The sequence below is a fragment of the Erithacus rubecula genome (genome assembly GCF_903797595.1).
Source record: "Erithacus rubecula genome assembly, chromosome: 10".
Lineage (NCBI taxonomy): Eukaryota > Metazoa > Chordata > Aves > Passeriformes > Muscicapidae > Erithacus > Erithacus rubecula.
Genome location: NC_136662.1, coordinates 18994806 through 19020333, shown reverse-complemented (window position 1 = coordinate 19020333; position 25528 = coordinate 18994806). Strand labels below are relative to the sequence as shown.

General features: G+C 52.2%; 4 protein-coding genes across 6 annotated transcripts; 2 read left to right on the top strand and 2 right to left on the bottom strand.

The window, feature by feature from the left end:
• Positions 1-1081: 1081 nt before the first annotated feature.
• On the top strand, positions 1082-11123 carry LOC306805517 (vitamin D3 hydroxylase-associated protein-like). The gene is made up of 15 exons (XM_079313318.1): positions 1082-1387; positions 2692-2805; positions 3082-3225; positions 4367-4500; positions 5440-5646; positions 6059-6099; positions 6312-6436; positions 7528-7653; positions 8025-8122; positions 8287-8386; positions 8487-8530; positions 8979-9018; positions 9435-9543; positions 9800-9945; positions 10552-11123. The coding sequence occupies exons 1-15, from the start codon at positions 1169-1171 to the stop codon at positions 10741-10743; spliced, it is 1839 nt and encodes a 612-aa protein (XP_079169444.1). The 5' UTR covers positions 1082-1168; the 3' UTR covers positions 10744-11123.
• A 519-nt stretch (positions 11124-11642) lies between these two features.
• NSUN4 (NOP2/Sun RNA methyltransferase 4) lies at positions 11643-15290 on the bottom strand. The gene is made up of 6 exons (XM_079313320.1): positions 15108-15290; positions 14121-14539; positions 13825-13979; positions 13505-13659; positions 12765-12889; positions 11643-12066 (listed from the first exon to the last, which is right to left on the bottom strand). The coding sequence occupies exons 1-6, from the start codon at positions 15285-15287 to the stop codon at positions 11793-11795; spliced, it is 1308 nt and encodes a 435-aa protein (XP_079169446.1). The 5' UTR covers positions 15288-15290; the 3' UTR covers positions 11643-11792.
• A 900-nt stretch (positions 15291-16190) lies between these two features.
• Positions 16191-17463, bottom strand: UQCRH (ubiquinol-cytochrome c reductase hinge protein). The gene is made up of 4 exons (XM_079313337.1): positions 17357-17463; positions 17254-17274; positions 16883-17044; positions 16191-16444 (listed from the first exon to the last, which is right to left on the bottom strand). The coding sequence occupies exons 1-4, from the start codon at positions 17378-17380 to the stop codon at positions 16412-16414; spliced, it is 240 nt and encodes a 79-aa protein (XP_079169463.1). The 5' UTR covers positions 17381-17463; the 3' UTR covers positions 16191-16411.
• A 157-nt stretch (positions 17464-17620) lies between these two features.
• Positions 17621-25495, top strand: LRRC41 (leucine rich repeat containing 41). 3 transcript variants are annotated; one of them, XM_079313314.1, is made up of 10 exons: positions 17621-17821; positions 17907-17993; positions 18224-18294; positions 19052-20165; positions 20568-20813; positions 21672-21836; positions 22134-22232; positions 22670-22792; positions 23632-23707; positions 24365-25495. In XM_079313314.1, exons 1-10 carry the CDS (start codon positions 17695-17697, stop codon positions 24597-24599), a joined length of 2343 nt encoding a protein of 780 aa, XP_079169440.1. In that variant the 5' UTR covers positions 17621-17694; the 3' UTR covers positions 24600-25495. The 3 variants fall into 3 exon arrangements, with proteins under 3 accessions (XP_079169440.1, XP_079169441.1, XP_079169442.1); XM_079313315.1 differs by lacking the exon at positions 21672-21836; XM_079313316.1 differs by lacking the exon at positions 18224-18294 and having other exon boundaries at positions 17689-17821.
• The last annotated feature ends 33 nt before the right edge of the window (positions 25496-25528 follow it).

The following is a 25528-nucleotide window of genomic DNA, read 5'->3' as shown; positions in this document are numbered from 1 at the left end:
CCCAAAGAAGGGTGCCCCTGCAATGGACACAGGAAAAGGCCAGCTCAATTTGTTACCACATTGCTGCCAGTTCCAGAGTGCTTCATGGGCAGCAAAGCCAAATTTGTTCAGAGCCCATAAATTTCTCTAGTTAAGAGCTAAGATAAGAACATTCCCAGCTGACACAAACTGTGACAGAAAACAGCAGTGAACTCTTACAACTGCTAAGAATGGATGTGACAATGGAAAACTGAGCACTAGAGGACCACTCAGCCCTGAAGGGAGAGGGCTCTCCAGTCTCCATTCCATATCCAGTTCCACACTCTGCTGGAAGCTTGCAAAGTTTTGTAATGCACAATCCATCACTGCCCAAACACTTTTCCCAAGGAGGGGACTCATAGAGAGGATCCACCATCCAAAAGCAACAGAGGAGATTGCAGACAGACCATGGCTGATGTTGGCTGGGCTGTTGCCTTCAGCTCAGTGTGTGGTTCTTGGTGCTTGTAGTGTGAGGTCTCTGTGCTGGAAAGATGTCAGACATCAGCCATTCCAATATTTGGTGGAAATAGTTTGCTTTCTGGACTGCAAGCCTGTGGGATTTTCCACTCCTAAGGCCAATGTGCTTTGTCACAGGATGGAACAGCCTCTCCCTCTGGTGCATGAGGACACCAAAGGAGTGCCAAAACATCCTCTGGCCACCATGGCAACAACAGAAGGGACTTGGTGAGCCCAGGGTGCCCCACAGCTATGCATTCCCTCAGCATACCACTCCCAGCCCTGTGCAGGGAAGCCTTGTTATTTCAAGCTGTTTTTCCTCTTCTCCCATTGTCCTCTCAGGCTGCACAGGAAATAAGAGAGCAGCAATTTCCTTGCTTCATTTGTTCAGTTGATCCTACAGTCCTTCCCAGCAGAGAGCTTCCCACAGTCCAGAAAGCCCCTACAAACCCAACACCCCAATGAACACAAGGTTCATTGGCCAAACTTTACATTCTCCATCTGGTGGTTAATCATTTTCACTGCACGCTCCACCTACAGTAGCTTTGCAGAGGTCAGCTTTGGGCTGAACTCTCTGAACTGTTTGCTGACCCAGGATAGGGGTGGCTGGGGGGTGGGATGGGCCTGGGGAGTCAGGGAAAGTCTCCTGCACCTGCCTGGCTTTTCTTTCTCACTGCATCCTCAGAGACCAGAAATGCCCATGATGATCCAGCAGCAGCTGAGACAGCTCCTGCCAGAGAGGAAGGTGGACACTTCTGCTGCCCTCGCCCTGCTGGGTGGCTCTGTGGCAGCTCTGGTGGTCTGGAAATGGCTGGGCAAAAAGATGGTCCAGAAGAAAATGGAAGAGGCTCGGAAGACCCGGGATGAGGGGATGAAGAAAATGGCAAAGGCTGTCCAGCAGTTCAGGGAGCAGGTAACTCATCCTCCTCGGGGGTCTGAGTCCCACTGGGGTGTCTGATGCTGTCCTTCAGCTCCCCTTTCCAGCTCATGGCCCCAGAGCTTTTACAAGATGTGCCAGCAGCCCTCAACAGGAGGAAAGGCTGCCTTGGGAGCAAGGGAGATCACTGTCCTCCTCCAGCTGGATGAGATCTGGTGGGAGTCTGCAGCTGGGGGAATGTGAATTATTCACTGAGGAGAGGTTTTTGAACAACACAGGTGATGATGCACTGGATCTTCATTGATCCAAACCCCAATTCTTTCATCATCTGGAAATGTCTCTTGCCAATAATGGGTAAAGCAAGAAAACTTTTTCCTCTACTTGACTCTAAGTTTGCACATCTGTTCACACCTTTGTCTCTAAAACTTGGCTTCTGGACTTGACTAAAACTTGGCTCTGGGAGTATCTCCAAAAGCAGCATTCAGTCAGTGTCACCTCCCATCAGGCTGCCCAGATGCCTGGTCTAATTTTACACTAATGAAGTACAGGTTTTTCAGCATCCCCTGGGAGCAGGGGACATGACATGGGGGTGAATGAGCCAGGCATCCAGCCAGCATAGCCCTGAATTCCTACTGCAACATCATTTCTAACCCCCTTTCCTTTCTGCTCTTCTGAATACACACTGGGTAAACCAGCTCATGTTTGTACAGGTAACACACCTGGAGATAAAGCATACCAGCTACAGGTGATACATTTATCTACAACCTTTTTTCTTAAATACAGATCTATATAAATATATTATATAAAAGCTTTAAAAAGCTGCTGGCACTGAGAACTGCCTGTCTCCTTTACCTGGGTAGACTATCTGTGAGTTCCTGCTGACTTCCTTGCAGTTTGGTGGGTTTGAGCTGTTAAATGTTTGTTCTCAGCCCAGGCTGTCCTGCACTGCCTGTATCTGTTCTGAGGGATGAAAGGACAGCCTGAGACTTGTGTGCAAGGACTTTGGTACCTTCTGCCCCTGGCAGTGTTTGTTCAGCTGAGGTTACATCTTGGTCAGTGGTGAGTCCCACCGTGCCAGGAGGAAGGCATTGCCATCTCCTCTCTGCAGTGGATGGGTGAAGCCCTGCTACAACTGGGTTCCTGTGTTTGCACCCTGTTTGTGATGTCCAAACTCAGGATAAAACACTTGGCAGCTCAAGGTCTGAACCCCCACGTGCAGGATTTTTCTTTCCAGCAAGCTCTGTTGATGATATTGACAAAACTTAACATGTTTATCCCCTGAGCCAAAGGGCAGCTGGAGCTGCTGCCCTGGATCCCCCTCACCTTCCTTCCCTCTGCAGGTCCCCAGTGTCCAGAGGGATGCCATTCTGTCCCTGCCCCTGCTGGAACTCACTGCAAAACTCCAGGAAGGGTCTCTGTCCCCCAGGACTGTCCTCTACACCTACTTGGAGAAGGTGAGTGTCCAACCCCAGTGAGATGGACAAAGCAAATCATTTACATTCTCCATGCCATGGTTTGTGTGCTGGTGAATGAAAGGGCTTGTTGGAGCTGGATCATGACCAGCCTGGGTCAGAGCCACCACTGGACAGTCCTTTGAGACAGATTGAGCTGGGATGCTCTGGGGAGGGAGCTATTCCTGCTGGATTTTGCAGATCAAGGTAGCTGCTGCAGGCAGCTGTGGAATGATGCTGTTCTTATCTAACACCTCTTCCTCCTCATGTCCAACAAAGGCCCTGGAAGTGACCCAGCAGACAAACTGCTTGCGACACTTTATCCCAGAGTGTGAGGAGCAGCTCCAGGAAATAGAAGGGCACAAGGAGAAGGGGCTGCTGTACGGCATCCCTGTCAGCATCAAGGATCACATCGGCCACAAGGTTCTTCCCTTTGTGCTTCTGGAGTGTCCCATCGTGGGCTGGGCTGGGTGGGGAAGTGCTGGGAGTGGAGAATGGGGAAGGGCCAAATTCCTCCCTGCTTGCACCACAGGGAACCTGGCAGTGTCTGAGGGCACTCACTCACTCACCCCACACACAATGGGATGTGGGAGAGAGAATAGAAAGGGTAAATGTGAGAAAAATTATGGGTTGAGATAAAGACGGTTTATGAGGTAAACTCTGCACACAAGCAAAGCAAAACAAGGAATTAATTCACCACATCCCATGGGCAGGCAGGTGCTCAGCCACCCCCAGGACAGCAGGACAGCAGGGCTCATGTGTGATGGCAACTGGGAAAGGCAAACACCATCACCCCAAACATCTCCCCTTCTTGCTCTTCCCCCAGCTTTATATGCTGAGCATGACTCCATATGGTGTGGAATGTCCCTCTGGTCACTTGGGGTCAGCTGTCCTGACTCTCCCCTCCCAAATTCTCAATGCACTCCCAGCCTGCTCCCTGGAATGAGAAGCTCTGTGCAAGCCCTGCTCAGTGATAACAATAACATCTTGTGTTATCAACACTGTTTACAGCACAAAACCCAAACCACAGCCCTGTTGTAGCTACTGTGAAGAAAATTAACCCAGCCAAAGGCAGCACAAACCTCCATCAGCAGAGAAAAACCAGGGATGGATAGTTACAGACATAAATTATTTCTCCTGTGATACGTGACACAGTACAGGCTGTACTAAAGTTGAGGGCTTTAAGCCCAAAGCAAGCCCCAAAAACCAAGGCTAACTGAAAAAGGCTCACATTTTGCTTACATGGGATTATTCCTTCCCTGAACATCCACTGGTGGAGTCACTTGGGCAGCAAGGTTTGATCCTGAGCTGGTGCACCTGCAGAGTATGGAGCTGCATTTGGGTCAGGGGAGAAAAGGAGCAAGGAAAAGAGCAAGGAGAGCTTCAGGAGAAGCTTTAACCCAATGAGTGCTTGGCAGCCCTCTGCCGAGGATGGAAGGAGAGGCAGTCCTTCGAGCAAGGGCTGGTACCAAACACACACCCCTGGAAGGAATTCCAGATGATCCTTCCAATAGAGCAAGGGAACTGCACTGACCATGTCCCTTGTCACTTCTCCTCTCTGCAGGGCCAGTTGGCAACCTGTGGGCTTGTGCAGTTCCTGGGCACTCCAATGGAGGAGGACAGTGTCCTGGTCAAGGTCCTGAAGAGACAAGGGGCCATCCCATTTGCAATGACCAATGTGCCACAATCCCTCTTCAGGTGACACACACCATTAAAAACTTTCCCTCTGCTTGTGCTTCTGAAGGAAAATCCCAGCCTGCAGGTCCCTGGATAGGCTCCTCCCTGGCTCCTGAGACATGGCCTGGAGAGTCCCTCTCCATTATCTGGCAACAATCTCAGCTGAAGGAGCTGTCAAATGAGACAAAGAGGGGAAAAACCTACCATGAGTGTAATGGTTTTGAAATCAAAACCAGTGAGAGACTCTAAATCAGACGTGCAATTTAATAGGAAGACAAAGGAAAAAATAAAATACATGCAATAGTACAAAAGAAAAACCACTGGCATAGTCAGAATGGAACCTGACACCCTGCTAGTTAGGGTGGTGGTAGCAGTCCAGATGAAGTGGTCTTGTTGTAGTGATCCTGCAGAAAGGTCTGGTAGCTCTTGTCCTCTGGAAACCAGTGGGTAAGGGCTGCTTTGGTGTTCCAAATCTCAGTTTTTAACTAGGTAGGAAAGGCTTGGCTCCTCCCCTGGCTGGAGCATCTCCCAATGGGATAATGCAATTTTATCAGTCACACAGTGGGACTCAATGGCCCATTAACAGAAGATATGTCCTGGAAGGAGGATGGGTTGTGGGAAAGGTAAAGAACATTGCCCCACCTGGTTTAACAGCTGGCCCATTAGCAGAGGATACCTTCCTGGAAATAAGGATCACTGCCCCACCTGGTTTCAGCAGATGGTGATAGAATACATACTTTTGGGGATATTTGCATTGTAACCTAGGACAGCGAGTTAAGGGAAATGGAGTGCACTTGTGCATGAGTGGGAGAGCAGAGCTGGTGGGAATGACTTGTGTCCTGAGGGATTTACAGGATGGAAGGGTGGGTCTGGCTATGCCACACACCCTCTCTGCAAGGGAAAACAAACAAACCCAAGGCACGCTCCTCACAGTTTCTTTCCTGGCTTTCTTCTCCCCAGCTACACCTGCAGCAACCCCATCTTCGGGCAGACCCTGAACCCTCTCGACCCTCAGAGGAGCCCCGGGGGCTCCTCGGGCGGGGAGGGCGCCCTGATCGCGGGGGGAGGCTCCGTCCTGGGCTTGGGCTCCGACATGGGCGGCAGCATCCGCCTGCCCTGCAGCTTCTGCGGGCTCTGCGGCCTCAAGCCCACGGCCAGCAGGCTCAGGTGGGTGCTGCCCTGCCCTGCCAGCCCGCTGGGCTCAAGGGCAATGGTGGGTGAGTGCTTGGAGGGAGGGGAGAGGGTGGCGCTGAACGGGCGGCTTGCTTTGCTCAAAACATCCCCCAGGATGGTTACACTGTGAAATGGGCTGTTTGCATTGCAAATCTAGCCTGGAGTTAAAAGTAAAAGGGAGTTAAATAATGCCCAGTTTTTTGTTAAACCAAAACTGAGATTTGTTGGAGTTCGGGTTTGTTTGTTTGTTTGTGGCCAAAATTTCCTGTTTTGCACTATTCAATTCAAATTTTTGAAATAATTTCCTTCTGTTTCTGGTCCCAAGCTGGAGACCTCGCTATGCTTTTCAAACACATTGTGAATATTTCCCCATTATTGAAATGACAATATACTTCTTTTCCCATAGCCTGTCTGGAGTGACTGGCCCTGTCAATGGCATCCTGGCAGGTACATGAATTTTTAATTCATTTTCCCTATATCCTGTGAAGAGTCTAATGCTCTCCTGCAGGCCAGAAGAAAACCTGAGACAACCAAGCTTGTCTGGAGTCCATCTGAAACTTCCCTCATTGCCTGCTCACCCCAGCATGGCTGTTCAGGGGGGTGGGTGGTGTTTGGCACATCCATCTGCTCACTGTGCTGTTTTTTCCTGTCCTATGCAGTCCCCTGTGCCTTGGGGCCCATGGCCAGGGACGTGGACAGCCTGGCCCTGTGCATGAAGGCGCTGCTGTGCCAGGAAATGTTCCAGCTGGACCCCACCGTGCCCCCCATCCCCTTCAATGAGCAGGTAAAGCCTTCACTCAGCACCCCCTGGTTCCTTCCAGGGTGCTACACACCCTCCTCAAGGGTCCAGTTATCTTCACAGTACTGGTTTCCAGTAAAATAGATCTCTTTGAGGCCACAATTCATAATTCTAATTTTAAAAAAAATAGGCAAATAGTAGTTATCCTATGTCTTCTCAGCTGGAATGCAGCTTATGGAATTTAGAGAATCCAGGAAAGAGCAACACTGGGAGCAAATAGCTGGAGATATTCAGGGTCTTCAGATGAGACAGGATCAGAGACTGCTGCAGCAAATCTCTTTGTTGAGGGTAGATTCCCTTTCTCTATGCAGCAGACCAGTCTCAGAAGGTTTTCCACCTCCACACTCTTTAGCAGCGGTTGAATCCACTTGTCTAGAGTGGCTGTGCTCCTCCTGAAGGAGGGACTGGAGAAAAACATTTGGAAAGGGGAACTATAAACACTAAACCAGAATATTGGCCACCCCTTAGCATCTGAAGCTCCTGATCCCTTCTGCAGTGGGTGTCAGCATGGGAGCAAACCTACCCCCAGCAGGGTGGGTGTCATGAACGAGCGAATCAGGTCACCTAAAGAATCACTGCCAAAGGCATTGGAAAAATCAGGTTTAATATATATTTGCAAAAAAAGAGACATAGTTCAATGACAGGGATTACTCTGTTACTTATTACAAAGGTGGAGCATACAAAGGAAAATTAGTTTAGTGTCACTTTGGAATTATTTGTGTGGAGACTGGGGATGCAAAGGACAAAGGTGCAAAGGGCAGGAAGACCCTCCCATTGAGTCACAAGGCTCAGAGAGGACCTCTTGCTTTCTGAACTCCTGACAGAGCCTAGGTACAGCTGAGTCCAATCCTGGTCCCAGACTGGCCTACAGTTCATATCTAATAATTTAATAGGGAAGTACAAGGAGTAGGGGAGACCCTCCTGCTGCCTCAGAGAAGACCTCCTTTGCTTTCTTGATGTACTGTGGGTGTGGCTGGATCCAGTCTTAGTCCCAGACCTGGTCAATGGTGATGTCTGAAGCATTTTCCCAGCAATCCCATCAGGAGCAGGAGTCCAAACTGGTGTCTCTGTCCCAGGTGTACTCCAGCTCCACTCCCCTGCGGGTCGGCTACTACGACACCGATGGCTACTTCCCTCTGCCCCCCTGCATGAGGAGGGCAGTGAAGGAAACCAGGAGTGCTCTGCAGGCAGCTGGGCACCAGGTGAGCACCACCACCCCCTGCTCTGCTCCCCAGGGCATCCCCAGCCTTGCTCCTCGCTGAGGAAATCACCCTTCAGGAACCAGACACAGCTCCCAAGCACACCTGTGGGGACAGTGACCTGGCTGAGGTATGGGGTTATGTTACTCCAGACACACAACACCAGACCCCTGTGCCTAAGGGAGCAGTGCACCCCTGGGCAAACAGCAGGAATCATCTCATGGGAAGATGCCTGGATGGAAAATAGTTGAATCAGGGCTTCTCTTGCACATGGAGCCAGGGAGGTGCCTCTCTGCCTTGAGGAATATCCACATTTGGGTTTTGGAAACTATTCATATCCCCAGGCTGCCACACAATCTTGTGTTTTGGTGCAGCTGGTGCTCTTCTCTCCTCCCCGGGTCCCCTATGTCATGACTGAGCTGTTTATGAAGACCTGTTTTGCTGATGGGGGCCGTACCTGGCTGGATGTGTTGTAAGTAGGAGCCCTTCTGGCAGCAGTGCTGCCCACACCTCCATCCCCACACTGTGAGCACGGCACCGGCACAACAAGCCCAGCCCTCCCACCCCAAACAGGCAACACTCAGGTCTCTGAGAAAGGGCAAACAATTTCTCTGGCATCTTCTTGTCATCTCTCAGCACAGGAGATATTGTAGATCCAGGCCTGAAATCCCAGGTGAATTCCTGCAAGATCCCGAGGCTGGTGAAGAAGCTGCTGGCTCTGCTTGTTAAACCTCTGGTGAGTCCCTGTCCCTCAGGGCAGGAACAGGGGCTTCCCAGGGTGACACGAGTTCCTGCAGCCCCATGTCATGTCCCTAAGGAACCTCCTGCCTTTCCAGTTTCCCCGCCTGGCTGACTACCTGAGTGCCTTGGCTGGAATAAGGTGAGATGGCATTGTCCCCTGGGATGTCCATGGAAATGGGTGATACCTCCTTCTCTAGGTGGCCATGGCTTGGGGGAGGGACTGGATTCACAGCAGGCTGTGATCTGCTCTCTGCAGGGGCTGAGCTTCATTCCTGGACATGGCTTCACTGCCCCAGTGATATCCTGGCAGGAATGAGGCACTTGAATGGAAAAGGTCATTACAGGAAGCCTGTAGAAGAGATGAGTATTAAATCCAGGCCTATCAGGGAAACCTTTTCTCCAGCACTTCCAGACATTTGCTGCTTAATTGCTTGGCCAGATGCCAAAGGAAACTTCAGGAGGACCATGAAAGCTGTATTGTTTTAAGCAATTGCTAAAATCACTAGGGCTTATCAACTCAGAGGACTATTTAAGCAATTCCTCCTCCTCTTAAAGCTTAAAGATGCTGCTATGATTTCCACTTGCAGGTCAGTGAAGGAGATGTGGAATCATCACCATCAAATACAGGTGTGTTTTCAGGGCTTTCCTCTCTGGCATCATGTTACAAGTTGAGGCTTTGTGGCAGCACCAAGTGGGAGAGTCATCGTTTTGGAAAGGGATTGTGCAGGGAGGGGTGGCTGGGGAGGAGACAGGATGGAGGGAAAGGCACAAAGAAGGATAGGAATGGGGTGGATGGGCTGTTGAGTCAGCCCAGACAGAACTTCACTGTTTACCTGCAGTGCTCGTGCCCAGGCACAGGGAAGGCTCTGCTGGGAGTGGGGATGGCCAAAGTGAGACCTCCCAAATTCCTGCCCACATGCTGTGCAGGCAAACACACGCTCCTCTGCCTCATCCCCCGAGCACCAGTGGGTGCTGCTGCCTCCTGAGGTGTGCCTGGAGAGGCTGAGAGGCTCCAGGCATGGATGTGCCCCTCTCCCCCCCAGGAGTACCGTGCCCAGTTCATCGCCCTGTGGAAGGAGCTCCAGCTGGACGTGGTGCTGTGCCCTGTCCTGGGCCCTGCCTTCACCACGGGATTCCCTGGGAAACTGCTCAGTAAGTGAGTCTGGGGCCTTCCCAGGAGGGCAGACAAGCACAGTGGCCAAGATTGGAGGGAAACAAACATCCACTTCCACAGAGCTTCACTGCCCACCCAAACATTTCATGGGTATTAGGAAGGAAAAGTAACTACAGAGAGCTCTCTGAGCAGGTGGACACAGGCACATAGTTCTCAGGGGCTTCAGTGAATATGAATGTGTAAGTTTGGAAACAGGAGGCGGTGACTGCCTGCATCCTCTCCTGCTTCTCTCAGCTGCCATCTCTTCCACGATGCTGTACAATGTCCTGGACTTCCCTGCCGGGGTTGTTCCTGTCAGCAAAGTGACAGAGGCTGATGAGGAAGAGCTGAAGCTCTACAGAGGGTGCTGTGATGACCCCTGGGACCGGACACTGAAACAGGTATGGGAAGTGCTGGAGCAGACACTGCTGGTGAGAGCTCAAGTAACAGTTTCAGTGATATCAGGGGCTCCTAAATATCTCCATCACTATGGGCACAGGGCAAAAAAAATAATATCTTCTTTATCCACTCCTTGCTAATCCCCAAATCGACCTTGAACATACCCCTTGCTTTTCTCCCAAGCCCCAAAGGTAAGTGACTAAGCTTTGGGGGACTAAAGGATCTATGGCAGGCTGGGTAGGCTGAAGCCAGCAAGGAGCCATGCAGCAAATCTTCTGGGAGCAGCTCCTTGCAACAGCCACAGCCCACAACCCTGCCCTGCATTTTCCTCCTGCTCCATATGCCTCCAGCCAGGCCCAGGCTGTCAGTGGAGCACGGATCAGGAATGAGGATGGATTTGCCTACAAGGCAGCTCAAAGCAGAGCTGTGTGTGGGGGAAGGTGCATCAAACATGTTACCCAAGATTTGGCAACCATTTCTATCAGAGAACAGCAAGAGCCTTCCCTCTGCTCAGCACACTAACAGGGCTCAAACTCCAGCCTCCCCACCCAGCCCAATCCAAGTTCCCAAAATCTGCTGGAGGTCTGAGCCCCGCGTGCCCCCTGCAGGCTGTGTCAGGAGCCCTGGGGATGCCCGTGGCCGTGCAGTGCGTGGCTCTGCCCTGGCAGGAGGAGCTGTGCCTGCGCTTCATGAAGGAGGTGGAGACCCTCAGCCATCACCAGAGACTGCCAGTCACCCTGGCCCCCAGGGGAAGGGACAGTGCCACACGCCTGCCACCAGCAGTGCAGAGACCACACTGAGCAGGGCAGGAGGGAAACGCCACCTCTGGGCCCCTCTTCTTGCCAATCAACAGACCCTGCAAGGAACAGAGATGTCCTGCAGCACTGCCTTAAGACAGGCTCAGACAGTGGTAAATCTAGGAACTGCACTTCTGGCAAGGATGGCCATGCATGTGTGCTCACCCCTTCACCCCTGTTCCCAGCAGGGCTGCCTCCTGCAGAAGCAGGGCGGTGCTGAGAGGAAAGGATTACAAAAGTTCAATAGTATTTTCTTGCTGGCACTGGGGTAACTTCATGTGGATGTAACTATGGGCTGCCTCATGAAGTTTACAGCCATGTCCATTACTTACCACCACTGTATTTCGCTCAGAAAAATAAAAATGTAACTATTAGGCAACTCTTACCATAAATTCCAGTAATCCTTCACCGTTTATGATGGTTCTATAAATGAAGTTACTACTCAGAATCCTACAAACACTTGCCCACAGGACATTAAATAGCATCTAGCATGGGAACATTAACACTTATGCACACCTTCCTAGCTGTGAGGGATGGCAACAGTCAGTGGCCTCTCAGCATTCCAGCATCCCAAGCACATTTCCAACCCCACAGGAGGGGCACTTAGGAACCTCTGATTTCACAACCTCAGGCTGCTCTCTCTGAAGACAAGAGATAAGCACAGGCAGATGCAACTCATTTATGCAGATGGTGAGATCTGGGACAGAAAGGCTGAGATCCCCAGATGGTGTTTGTTAACCCAAACCTGCTCATGTAGGATCAAAGCAGCCAGACAGGAGGAGGAGAGCAGGGCTATTTATCCTGTCCCACACATATGGATAAATCACTCCCTCCTCTCATAAGACCTCTCTCTTTCCCAGATTAAACACCTCAGCCTCAGATAAATATTCAGGAAACATCACAACAGGTCTTTCTCATTTATTCCCTATGTCTGCAGTAAAAAACCAGGCTTCCTTTGGGACATTTTACAAAGAAAAATAAATACCAAGCAGTTCTGCTTTCCCTTCAATACTGGGCTATTTCCTGGCAGCAAACAGAGTCTGTTGCCCCTGCTACAGGCGGCGCAGTTTGCAGAAATAGGTGGGCCCAAAGTTGGCTGTGAGGTGGGGCAGGACCAGCTCCCCGAGCTGGCAGTCCCAGGAGAAGCAAAAGGTGTCCTGGAAGAGCGTCCGGAAGTGCCTCAAGTCCTCAACGTGGATGCTGATGCTGAACTGGGCTTCTGCAATCTCCAGAGCCCTCTGCACCACACACTGGTTCTGCAGTGGGGACAGGGAGCAGGTGGAGTACACCACAGCCCCTCCCGGCCTGGCTGCCAGGATCCCAGCCCTGCAGCAAGGGGAGAGCACAGGGGAGGGTGAGGGAGAGACACGGCCATTCCCACCCACTGACACTGGGACACCTACAGGGACTCACAGAAGTGACACACAGAGCACACTGAACTCCACAGGCTCGGCTGTCACTACAACACGAGGAGAGTTTGGGCCAGGGCAAAGAATCACACATATTGATAAAGAATTTAACGTGGGAGATGCTACTGGAGAGCAGCTGGAAGGTGTAACCCTCCAGTCACATCCAAAGGAATGGGATATAAGTGCAGGAGAAGAGATTCTTGCAGTTCAAGTGCTGCCATGGGACTCTCTCATCTGCTTCCTCATTGCCACAGCACACGGTGACAAGCTGTGGCACTCCCTGGTGGGAGGACGCCACCTGTCCTGTGCTGGGAGAGGTGGGCACACAGGAATCCTCCAGGGCTGATTGCCAGGACCCAGGAGATACCACCCAAAACAACTGCACCCATCCTGTATCTCAGACCCTCTCCCTGTATCCTACAGCTACTGCTGGGGACAGAAGGACAAGTGATCTGACCAAGAACATTTGCATTTTCTTACACTTATTGTCATTTGATGTGTTCCAACTACACGTGGTTTCCACATTTCCCAGCTGGGGACACAGTATGAGGAGGTTTCAGTGCTGGAGAGCTGCTTTCAGCACCTGGGGAACACAACCCAACTGAGCTCACTCACATCAGCAGCTGCAGCTGCAGCAGGGGCAGCATCTGACGCTCTTTGGTTCGCCTCTTGTGGAAGATGTTGTTGTCCTCCTCCATGGCAGAGTGTCTGTCTGTCGTGCAGGGCACATCCACCAGCACCTGCAGCAGCACAGGTCCCACCTCAGCCCCTCACAGGTCAAGCTCAGCGAGTGCCCTCCTGCAGCAGCCCCATGCTCACCTCCTCCACCCCTGTCAGCAGCTCCCAGTGCACAAACAGGTGTGCAACACACTGAACTGTAATCATCTGCCTGCTTTGGCATTTTGGGAATGTGCAAAAATGGTGGAAAACATCCTGCACTCACTTAATGTCCCTGCTCTATGTGCGTCCCTGGCAATGCTCCTGCTGCTGCAGTGATGCCTCCCAAAATACCCAACCCAGCCCCTGGAACACCAAACCCAGCCCCTGTGGCTGGACACAGCTGAGAAGCCAGAATTATCTAATCTTCACATTTAACCTCTTCCAGGTGATGGACAAGAACAGGATTCCTAAGGAGTATTACACAGGAAAAGAGAGGTAAAACTGTAGATACACATATGCACCAGATCCTGCAGGAAGGGATAGCAGGAGGAAATATTACTCCTTATGTGGCTTGGTCTTCTCTCTTTCTCTGCATTTATAGTTCTATGGAAGGATAAGTTATATGGAAGGAGAAGCTCAAAAAGAGGAAGGAAGTAACTTGATGGGTTTATCTTCACTGGTTCCCAAACACATACCTTATGGAAAGTGCCACCTTCCACCTGGTCCCAGTCCCTTCCATCATAGGATGTGACACTCACAGTATCCCTGACTTCTCTGGGGACATAGCTATGGAGAACCTGGTACAGCCTCTTGGTCCGGGAAACGGAGATGTCGTTGGCTGCCAGATGCCCTGACAGGACAGAACAGGCACACTGGGAATGTCACTTCTGCAAAAACACACCTGATCCCCACCTCTTACACACAGAAATTATTGATGGTCAGACACAGATGGGTGCAGTACACTGTGCAGCCCTGTTTTACACACGGGAACAAGGCAACACCCATCCCCACTCACCGCAACACCCAGTCTGCAGCAGAGCCAGAGTCTTCCCACCCGGAGCTGCACAGAGGTCGAGGACAAAGTCATCTGGCTGCACATTGAGTGCCAGGACAGGCAGGAGAGAGGCTGCATCCAGCAGGTAATAGTCGAGGAGCCCCAGAGCATCTGGCCTGGAAACCATCAGTTTGTGTAACAAAAGCAAATGTTGGAGGGGAAAAGAAAATAAAAGAGCATTGGAAGTGAGAATGGAGATACATGGAAACAGCCCCTGAGGCTGGCAAAGATGGGGTGGCCTGTCAGGGATGTCTCACCGTGCAGGGGGAAAGCGCGTGACGTCACCCCTGGGGAAGGTGTAACACTTGATTTTGGAGCTGATGGAGGTGCAAAGTGGTGGGGACATCTCTGCCTGTGTCACCATTCCTTCCTGCATCGCAGTCCTGCCCTCACCAGAGCCCTCCTGGCACCCTCTGGCCTCCCCCACAGCTGCACCCTGCTGTGCCTGCTGCGCCTTCTGGGACGCGGGGGAAACGAAATCGGCGGCGTTGAGCAGCTGCAGCTCCTGGGGAACATGGTCGGCAGCAGCGAAGCTGTTGAGGAGGGCCCCGTACTTCTGCTCGCAGAGCAGGGCGGCGCGGACCGAGGGCCACAGCGCGCCCAGGTGCAGGCTGTAGCTGCTGTCGAAATAGTGCAGCGCCAGCCGCGTGGGCGGGACGCGCGGGGCCGTGGCAGCCTTGTGGGGAAAACAGCACAGGCGTTAGGAGACAAAATACCTCGATAGCCCCAAACACAGCCCTACCCCACCCAGCCTGCGTGTTTTACTGGGAGAATCCAGCACTGGGTTCTGTGCTGCCACAAGTCCATGAGGCTTTTCCCGAGTGTGAGTGTGACAGGACCAGAGGGAATGGCTTGAAGCTGTGACTTATGAAAGGTTTTACACCCACGGCGTGGCTGGGCACTGAAGGAGCTCCCCAGGGAAGTGGCCACAGCACCAAGCCTGCCTGAGTTCATGCAGCATTCGGATAATGCTCTCAGGCACAGGGAGGGATTTTTGGGAGTGTCCTGCGCAGAGCCAGGAGCTCATCCTGATGCATCCCTTCCAACTCAGCATGTCCAGTGATTCCAGGATTCTGCGATGGCCGAATGTGGTCGGGTCCCGGGTGGGCACGGCTGCCCGCGGAGCGGCAGCAGGAGGGTGAAACGGGGGGATGAGAAGGGGATTCGCAGTGGGGTGCGGAAGGGTTAGCGGGGACAAAAGCCCTGGGGCGCGGGTGCTCTGGTCCCGTTCCGGCGCAGCTCACCCACTTCTCCTTGTGCCGGTGGCGGCGCGGCCCCGCTCCCGGTACCAATCCCGGTACCAATGCCGGTGCCAATGCCGGTACCAATCCCGGTACCAATGCCGGTACCAATGCCGGTGCCAATGCCGGCCCCGCGCCCCGGCGCAGCAGCACCGCCCGCCCGCGCCCGCCCAGCGCCGCCATCGCCGCTCGCCTTCCGGGGCGGCGCCGGGGAGCGCCCGGGGAGCGCTGCGAGCCGCCCCTTCCAACATAAACGTCCGGCGACTGCTGGGCCGGGTTTGGGCATCAGCTGCGGAGAAGGATCCGGCCACAAACGCGCAGGCACAGCTGCACCCTGCCCTGTGCCACAGGGGAAACAAAAACATAACCACGCCAAACCCGACTGGAACTTGCATGGTAGGCCTACCCTACCGAAAGAACTATGAATCACTACATGGATAAAGAACAGCCAAATTTATAAGGTGGTGCCTTTCATTCCACTTGGAAGAATAGCAGGGAAATTTTCTATCCCGTGAGACACCCTAGCTTTCCTCCTACTAAGCACTCCCTCTCGCGAAAGCAGCAGGCAGAGTATGGACAGGACAGCCCAGGGCGAGCAGAACGGGCTGGTAACTCACACAGAAAGGCTTTTGCTCCCCCCAGGTGACCCTGGCTTGAGCAGGTGAACCAGCCCCATGCGCCTCCACAGCCAGGTGTTTGGGCTCGTGGGCAAGAAGGCAGAGCTGGCTGCTGCCAGGAGGCTCTTCCAGCCACTGGCAGAAGCAGGAGACAGTGAGGGACAGGTGACAGCTTTCCCCTGAGAGTGGGGAACTTTTGTCTCCTAAAAAAGGTTCACTCCCTTCAGTCTAACTTAGAACATACTGTGTGAACAACACTGGTCTTGCGGGGCTTAGGAATAATCTTTGTGGCGCCAACAGACAAATTCTTCCCCGTGGGATCAGGCTGCAGCAGCTGTCCATCATGGCAGCACAAAACATTCCCTCAAGTGAGGAAACACTCCCACCCTTAACTGGGCTCTGACACCCACTGATTTCACCTTTCAGTACGAGTCAAAAGCATGAGAACTAGGAAATAAACACAGGGCACTTCCACAGGAACTGTCAATGTTTAATATGGAAAATTACAGAACATCAACACGTTTGTATTTTTTGCACAGCTGCACATCTTCCAGGAGCACAGAGGCAGTGACAGGCTGCCAGGAAGCCGTTTCATTCATGCTCAGCATGGAGGATGGACTGCAGGAAGCAGAACTGTGATTCAGGAACCGCTGGCACTGACTGGAAGCAGATGGACAACCATGCCCTCCTTCACTTCAGCTTACTGAAAAGCTTGTGAGCAACCTGGAAAGAAATAAACAGAATCCTCAGTAACTCATGGTTTAGGGATGGAAATCAGCAAGGTGTCACTACACCCCTCTTGGTTTTCTGGACCAACAATGCACACAGGTGCACAGCCTTGGCTTTTGTTCTGCAACAAATCATTCAAGAAAGCTGCTGAAATGCTTTACAAAGCTTTAGCTCAGGTTCAAAAGGTTTAACTTTAAAATGGCAAATACAAGACAGAAATAGCCAAGTGCCATTTGCAGGGTACAAACACGAGGTTTGAGTTATTTAACTGTTTAATAACATACCGAATCCCAGCTAGATCTGTTGTAACAAAGAGGAACCAAAGATTAGACAAGAAAACGGGACTGAACAGCTACCACAGCTCACACTCAACCTGGCCGCACAGTCAGCAGTGTGGCTGAAGGCAGCTCCGCTCAGAGCCGCAGCGCTTACACAGTGGTCCCTGGCGTGCAGGAAATCGAAGAGCTCCTCTGTGCACTGCTCCTCCGTCTCGGAACGGGAGGACACCCGCGCGTCACACAGCTCCAGCCGCTCCCGCGCCTTCACGCATTTCTCCGTCTGCTCGCAGTGCTCCCGCACCGTGGTCAGCGGGTCCTGCGGACACGGGGCTGCGCTGAGCACACGGACACCCGCTCCCCCCGAGCCCCCCCGCATCCGCACCGCAGCCCGGCCTCCCCGCCGAGCTCCGCGCCGCCGGCACAGCGCGGCCCCGCCACAGCCCCCCGAGCCCGTTCGTCGGCGCTGAGGGCCCCGAGCAGCCGCCCCCGGCAGCTGCGAGTCCCCGCCGCGGCTCCCCGTCTCACCACGAGCTCTTCCTCTTCCTCCTGCGGAAAGAAAAGAGACACAGCGTTAGGGCCGCCTGCCGGTGCGGGGTGCCGGTCGGGCGCGGCGCGGCCCCGCGCTCACCTCGGGCTCCCCGCGCTGCCCCATGGCGCTCCCGCCGCACAGAAGGACTCCGCAGGGTCACCCGCCGGAAGCGCCGCCGTCCGCGCCGGAAGCGGAAGCGCTCCCTCCGCAGGGCGGAGATCGCCCCGGGGCGCCGCCCCTCCAAACATGGCAGCCCGCAGCTGCCGGGCGTGTGGCCGCGCCAAGAAGGCCATTGCTGCGCTCCCGCCTTTCCTCTCCCTTCCTCCTGTGTCCCTCGGCCTCAGAGCCGGCTCGGCCGAGCGCTGCCGCCGGCCTGTCCGCCGCGCTGCTCGACGCGACCTCCCCAACATGGCCGCCCGGTCTTGCCGCCCCCCAAGATGGCGGCGCGGTGCGAGCGATCCGTGCCCGAGGCGGCGATGGCGGCCGAGCGGCCGCGCAGCCTGTTTGCGCTGAGCGCGGCCGCCGTGAGCCGCAGCATGGCCGCGCTGGAGCGGGACGTGTGGGGTAAGGCGCGGGCGGCGCGGGGCGGCGGGGCGCGGGGCCCGGGCCTGCCCGCACCCTGCCGCCCTCTCCCTCTGGCTCTCCGCAGCGCTGCCCGGCCACCTCCTGCGGGGCCTCCTGCCGCTCCTCACCGTCTTCCGTCTCGAGCGGGCCGAGGACGCCGCGCGGAGAGCAGGTGACAGCGGCGGGGACACTCCCGGGCGGGAGGGACGGGCCCCTCACACTGATGGGGCGGGAGGAGCCCGCGGCGCCGGGAGCTCTGGAGAGAGGAGCTCCTGCGGGCTGGAAATGGGAGCCCGGACACTCGGGGGCCGGGAACACCGCCCTGCGCCCGGCATCCCAGCAGCTCCGGAGCGCGGCACTGGGAGAGCGCTGAAAGGCCCCGCTGATGATTCTCTCCCCCAGGCCTCTCGACACAGCCCATCTGGCGCAAGCTGTGGGACGATGTGATGAAAACCAGGCCACCCAACGCGGAGGTGAGGAAAGCCTCCGGTGGGAGAAGGGGCTCGACACAGGTGCCCTGTTTCTGTTGTTCTCCATGAGGTTTTCTTTCTGGTTGCCTCCAGTCAATTCCTGGCACCTCTTTATAAACATTGGTAGAGCTCCAGTCCAAGGCATGACCCTGATAATGCAAACATTTTGAGAAATGGGATTTATGAAGGAAGCATAGTGTACAGCCACACCCTTCATCTCCCAACAGTGAGTTTGCCAAAAGAGCAAACCTTTGTCTTCAGAGGATAAAAACAGCATCTTTTATCGTGTTTATACCTATACTGGAAAAAAAAAGATATGTTGATGTCTTAGAAAGCATAAAAAAAAAAAAAAGAGAAGACAGTGAGTTTGGAGAATGGTTTTATGTAGATGAACTGAAGCAGCTTCATTGCTTCATCATCATAAAAGAATCATTAACAGACAATTTAATGACAGCCAGTAAATAGATGCTCTGGAAAAAATTGGTGGTGACTTGGTTTTTAATAGGCAAAGAAAAGGGCCCAGCTTCAAACCACTGAGTGTTTAAATGTGGCCAGAAGGAGGATGAAGGGCGCAATGGGACTCAGATTTTCAAGGAATATACTGAGGAAAGATGCTGAGAACTAGAGAGGTGGTCTCAGTGGAGCTAGCAGGAGGGAAGTTTTGGACACCAGGTTAGCAGACAGCAATAATTTAACTTTAAAAAAACCAATAAAAATGGATGCTGACTTTTTGTTCCTACACCCTGTTGTTCAATTGCAGAGCATAACATGCTGGAGGAAGAAGTTCCTTGAAACATTCTTCTCCAACGTCCTCCATGGTGTCCTGGACGTTTCCTCTGACTGGCGCCTCAATGACCGTCACTTTTCGCCGCTGCTGCACAGCTCCCCGCACGTTTCCCAGCTCACCCTCTGCAACATGCTCCAGGGGGCTGTGGAGCTCACTGCTGAGCACAACCACAAAGTGCTTGAAAACCTGGCTGGCTCCCTGCGCATCCTGAAGTTCCAGCACCTCCTCTCCTGTGACCAGTCCATCAGGCGCTCGCTGGTTTTGCTCCTTCACCGGCTGGTCCACCACGGCTCTGTCAGCCAGGTGTCCATGTGTTCCTGGCCTGTTCCCGACACGGTTCTTCTCGTTCTCATCCTGACCATGAGCGCTGGGTTTTGGCGCTCAGGAAATGCCCTCGCCTGTCACAGCAGCCCGTGTGGCCTTTGCAGAGAGGAGGGCAAAGCCCAAAGCCAGCAGTCAGCACAGGAGGGAGCAGAGAGGGGCTGCGATGCTCAGCGGGAGGGGAGCACCACGAAAGAGGTGGATGATGCTCCCATGAGCTCTGTCCTCTCTGGCCCCAGAAGTCCTCCCCTGCGAAACACAGCGTGTGAGGAGACAAGCAGCGAGGTGTCCTGTGGCCACACCAGCACCCAGGGGGGTTCTTCCCATTGTTCCAGCTCAGAGCAGCTGTCCTGTCACCCCATTCCCCGAAAGACACGCAGACGGCTGAAACCTGCAGTGGGGAGGAAACGTCGCTGCCTCAGGCGGAGCAGGGGATACTATGCTGACCCAGAAGATCTGTATGATTTTGTTTTTACTGTTGCTAGAGAGAATAATTCAGGGTTACTGGACAAAACCAGGACCACAGAGGGAGAGAACACTGAGAACCAGACTAGTTCCTCCCCAGGATCTCCATACACTGGGCATGCTGGCTGTAAGAAAAGAGGAGGACCTGCTGGGATCCTTTCTCTGAAAGCTGCTCACCGCTTCCGAAGTGTCTCCACGTTGGAATTGTTCTCCATTCCTTTGACTGGGGAGACATGTCGGACTCTGAGTAACCTGCTGAGCTCCTGGGTGTCTCTAGAAAACCTGGTTCTGTCCTACAATGGTCAGTGCTGTGAATAAGGAACTTCCTTCCAGCCCGGCTGTAATGGTCTGGGTTTACTGCTCATGTTTACTCTGGGTTAATTTTCACTAGAAAGGGCATTGTAGTATTGGTGCCCCATCTTGAGAAAGGTGTTGCGTGAGATCTTTAATGAGTGGGAGGACTTGAGGGTGAGAATGGGATCCCTCTGTCCCAGCCCCTGGCTTTATGCTTAAATGCCTTTGAGAGAGGGCAAAGGGAAGAGCCTGTCTCCATCTCCCATGCACAGAGCGTAGCTTAAGGGTGTGTAGATAAAGCGGTCTGAGAGTTTATCCTTTGGCTCGGGCTGCCGTTGCTGCAGCTCCAGCTCTGTGTGTCAGTGCCTGCACACACAGCTGACACTTCCCTGTACAAATGCTGTTGCAGGCCTGAATGCCAACATCTCCTGCATCCTCTCCGGGCTCCGGGCCCTGGCCCGGCACCCAGAGTGCCGCTTCCGCGTGCTCCGTGTGAGCGACATGTTCTCCCACATGCCCTGCACGGAGCTCGTTCGCTGCATCCTGAGCGCCCTTCCCCAGCTCCACACGCTCTCTGTCAGCTTCGACCTCAAAAACCAGCTGGAGGGCAGTGGGCCAGAGGCGAATCCGAGCTGTGGCAAGGCAGAAATCCCAGGTAGGAATCATTCTGAGCGATGGCAGGACTTGGCAGGCAGGTACAGCTGTAAAGGCTTGATACAGGCTTTACTCAACACTGTCATGGTGGTTTGTTGTTAGGCAATTACAGCATTACCTTTCTGATTTAGTTGTTGCAGTTTGTCTCTTCCCGTCTGAGATGTTCTGTGGAGGCAGAATCTTAGAGGAAATGTTTTATTGCTGTATCCTAGTCTGCTGCAATATCAGCTTTGTACAGGGCCCATCATAACCTGCTACCTGTGACTGTCCATGGGGAGTCTATCCCATCAGATCTGTAAATTGACTGGGAGTTTCCACTTTGTTTATCCCATCGACTGTGAAGCTGTCAGCCTTAGGCACACCCTTAAGCAGAGGGAAAGCATCCTTTGATCATCACAATACCACAGCAGATGGCAAAGCATTGCCCAGGCCTTTGGATTACAGCCTGGGAGCTACAGCAGTGTGTGCTCAGCTCACAGGTCTCTCATCACCCCTACCAGCCCTTGAATTGCCAGAACAGCAGTGAGCAAAGCCTGAGTGAGTTTGGAGTGGGGTCAGGAAAGACCTGTGCGCTGGGAAGACACTGACTGGCTTGTGCATTTAAAGGGTGACCTTTTCTCAAGCACTGGTGAGCACAATGGAAATTGATGGCCCTGTGGTCTGGCAGGAATCCTGGAGTGAGCTGTAAGTGATTGGCAGGTCTGACTTGCCAGAGCTCCTCAGGGCAGGGCACAGTGCATAGGCAGTTTCTACCGACCTAAAGGATGGTGGTGTTGGGCACACAGGCTTCTTGCTTGCTGCAGCTACACTGAACACAGGCACTCCAGAGCAAACCCTTTCACTGTTTTTCTTCCCTCAGAAAGCTGCCTGGAGGTGCTGGAGATCCGATTCCCCAGGGAACCTCTGCACACTGCGTTCCTGCTGCCAGTGCTCAAGGCGACTAAGTCTCTCCAGCAGCTGTCCTTGGACAGTGCCATGCTGCCCTGCCCCCAGGAGCTTGGGCTCCTTTTGGAGGTGCTCAAAGGTACTCTGCTAACCCAGCATCACTGGAGCACACACTCTGTAGCTTCCGTGCTGTGGTGGGTCTGTCTCTTCAGCATGGACACCTTGAAGTCTCCCAAGAACAAGAAATGGGTGTCAGCCATCCCACATGCTGTGCTATGTGGATGATCCTGCACAGAACAATGTTTTTAGTTATCCACGATCCAGCACAAACTACCCACAATCTAAGCCAGTTCTGTGCATTAGCTGGCAGCCAGGTTAGGGTCCTCTTATCCCAAGGATGTACAGTGCTTTACCTGAGAACTTGTTTTGCTTTTAGAGTGTACTCCAAATTTGAAGAAGCTGAGTTTTCATGATGTGAACCTGGCTGAGCACCAGAAAGAAGTTCTGCTTTTGCTTCAGGATCCTGGCCTACAAGGTACAGTCAGCTCCTGGGTGCTGTTACTTGGAAAGGTGCTGTGGTTGACTGGCATTTAAGAGATGTAGCCAAGTGTCAGACATGTGGAACAGATCTGCAGGTACTGTCAGAGTGGGAACATGCCTGGTTCTTTGTGCCAGTGGAGCAGAGGAGCTGCTGGCAAATCCTGCAGGGAAGTGTCTGCAGTCTCAGCTATAAAACAAAGATTTTTAACCTTCAAAACACATCAGCATTTAACTGGGTGAGCTGGCAGGGCCATGAGGCTGGGTGTGATCTCTGCTCTCTTCCTGACACAGCAGAAGTGCTGTTATACACAACCCACTGCTGAGGGAGCTTTGTTCTTGCATATGGATTAGGGGCTGGGGCTGTCTGCAGAATGTAATTATGGAGTAATGAAGCACAGGGAGTACTCATACTGTAAATCCATTTCTTCACAGAAATCACATTTTCCTTTTGCCGCCTGTTTGAAAGCTCTACTGCTGAGTTTTTGTCAGAAATAATCAGTACAGTGAAAAGAAATTCATCACTGAAGAGCCTCAAACTGCCTGGGAACCGCCTTGGTGTGTACTGTGGGGCCCCAGAGCAGCTCTCTGGAGGGAACTTTGGGGCTGGAGTCAGGGCCATTGAGAGCTGCTGACTGCACTGCTGAACTCACCATATCTGCAGGAACAGAGGGGGATTTAATTCACAAAATAAGGAGCACTGGATCCATTTTTAAAGGCAGAATTTCAGTTGCATTCAGCAGTGGACCAAGGTACTTTGCAGGAATAATGGCAGCTTTTCTTGGCAGCAAATGTAAGTTCCAGCAGATAGCCAGATTTGAGTGAACAGGAACAGATCCAGCATCAGATGCACTGCCTCTGATTCAGAGGCACAGATTTTGCCCAAGTTTGGGCAGTTTGTGTCTTGACAGCTGTTGGCAGCCACTGGAGGGATGAGAACAAGTCAAGGAGGAATTTGTAGAGGAAAATAAATGGAAGTGAATTTACAGAAGTGATTAGTTTTTCAAACATTTCTACTTGGCCTCCAAAAAGCTTATTACAGATAAATCCAGAATATTGTTTTCTGTTGTCTTAACTAAATAAAACAGGACACTTGGGATAACTTGAATATACATATTTTCTAAAACAAAGCTGCATCTGGATTTCTCAACCAAAACCATGATTTTTCAAACAAACTACCCTATCAGCAAATGTTTTCATTGCTTCAAACACTGCTCAGGGGCATGAATTCACTTGATGTCACTGAGAGGGACATACTGAGAGTGCAGAGGTGGGCTCCCTGTGTGGCATTCATATGCTTGCAGACTCCTTTTCTGCACTATTATCCCAGCCCTATGGCAATTTAAATTTTAAGACCATTTCCAATTTGCATCTAATAGTGCATGTCTCCCTTTCAGGGAATCACAGGCTGGTTGCCCTTGCAGACATTTTCTCTGAAGATTCCTCCTCTTCTCTCTGTCAGCTGGATGTCAGGTATTCTGCTGCTCTAAACATTAAATTCTTTGTTTTGGGAGGGAGATAGCCGAACTTCTTTACATCCCCATGGCTCAAGTTGCTCAGAGTACATAGGCTTGACAATTTATTTAACCATGACCAAACTCCTTCAGCAGGCTTGAAGCCAGATTACTGTTCTTCTGACAAGATTTAATTCCAGCATGCAACTTGATATTTATTTATGCATCTCTGTATGGGAATTGACCTTTTAATCTCCTAGAAATACCAGACTCTGACACATGCCCTTCAGATTTTCTCAGCAGGAAGAGATAAATAATCACTTACTGCTGAGTCTTGCATTGGGACCTGTAGGTTGGACCAGAGAATTGACAGCTGCAACATTTATTTTAAGGCCACAGCTAGATGTACTTAAGTAATAGTAAGAGGTCTGGATAATGACCTTAACTTAGCAGCTGTTACCATCTTGTTTTAAAAAGGTTTGCAGCCCTTCATACTCAGTTTTGTTTCTCATGAGAAACACTTGTACTTTGTACTGCTGAAAAAAGGTGCACCTGGCCTTGAAAAGTTCTCAGGTACCTGCACTAGCAGGTACTAGAAGGAACAGGAATTTAAAGTTCTCAAATTATAGTCTAGACTCTCTTAATGAATTTTTCTTTTTCTTCTTTCCCTGGGAAGCTCAAATTGCATCAAACCTGATGGGCTCCTGGAGTTCACCAGGAAGCTGGAAGGCCACATGCAGCAGAGGGGGGGACAGGTTCCGTTCGCAGAGCTGCGCCTCTTCCAGAACTGGCTGGAGCAGGACGCGGACACGGCGCAGGAGGCGCTGCGCCGCCTCAGAGCCGTGTGCAGCGTGGTCAGCGACGCCTGGGACTCCTCCCAGGCCTTCGCCGACTACATCAGCGTCATGTGAGGGACACCCAGCAGCTCCTGGCTGCAGTTCCAGCAGCACAGAGCTGCTCTTTTCACTCTGCTGTTCATCTGACAAAGGGCTGTGGCACTGCCGTGACGCAACAGCTTTATTTCCAGGTGATCTAACTCTGCCATCTTTTTGAGTATTATAAATGGGACATACATCACATGAGCTTCTGAACGAACGGTTGTTTACGTCACTGGGTGTTGTGACAAATTTGATCTTGTTTCAGCTAATGTCTCACCAATAACCATCTCCAACGTGGGAGAAACTCAAAAGCCATCGGGTTGTGGTCCTTGGCAACCAGGTCTAGGTGATCTCATTTTTGAGGGGGAATATTGGACAGTATCACCTGACATCCCTTCCAAGTCCATCATTCTGTGGTCTATGAAGCAAGAACTCCTCCCTCCACTAAAGGGAGTAGAAAACAAGCTAATGAAGCCCCCAGGCTTGACCTTAAAGTCGTACTTTAAACCAAAACATTATTTTGTGTACCAAGTAGCTTGCTGTTTATTTGCAGTCATACTGCCCTTTCCCAGTGTCTGCAGTCATTTTACAGAAGTTTTGAATAGTTTGTTATTTTGTAATGTTTTTATAATAAAATTATAATTAAGACCCAGAATGTACCAAATGACTTTTATTACTGTCATGTAATGTGATCTCATTAAAACACTGCTAGATCAGGGGATCCTGCCCATAATAAAGCAAGTGGTTTTAGAAAAGGAGTTCCTGGAATAGAGCCTGATTTCCTACTGCTTGCATGATCTTTCAGGCCAGATGTTCAACATACAAGCTAAAATTCTTCCACCTGTACAAAATCCTCTTGTTCCCAAATAATCAGTGAGGTTCATATTTCACAGCAAAAATGGATCCTGCAAGTTTTGATGAGTAGCTGTAAGCCAGAGCTGTCAAAGAAAAAAACCTGACCG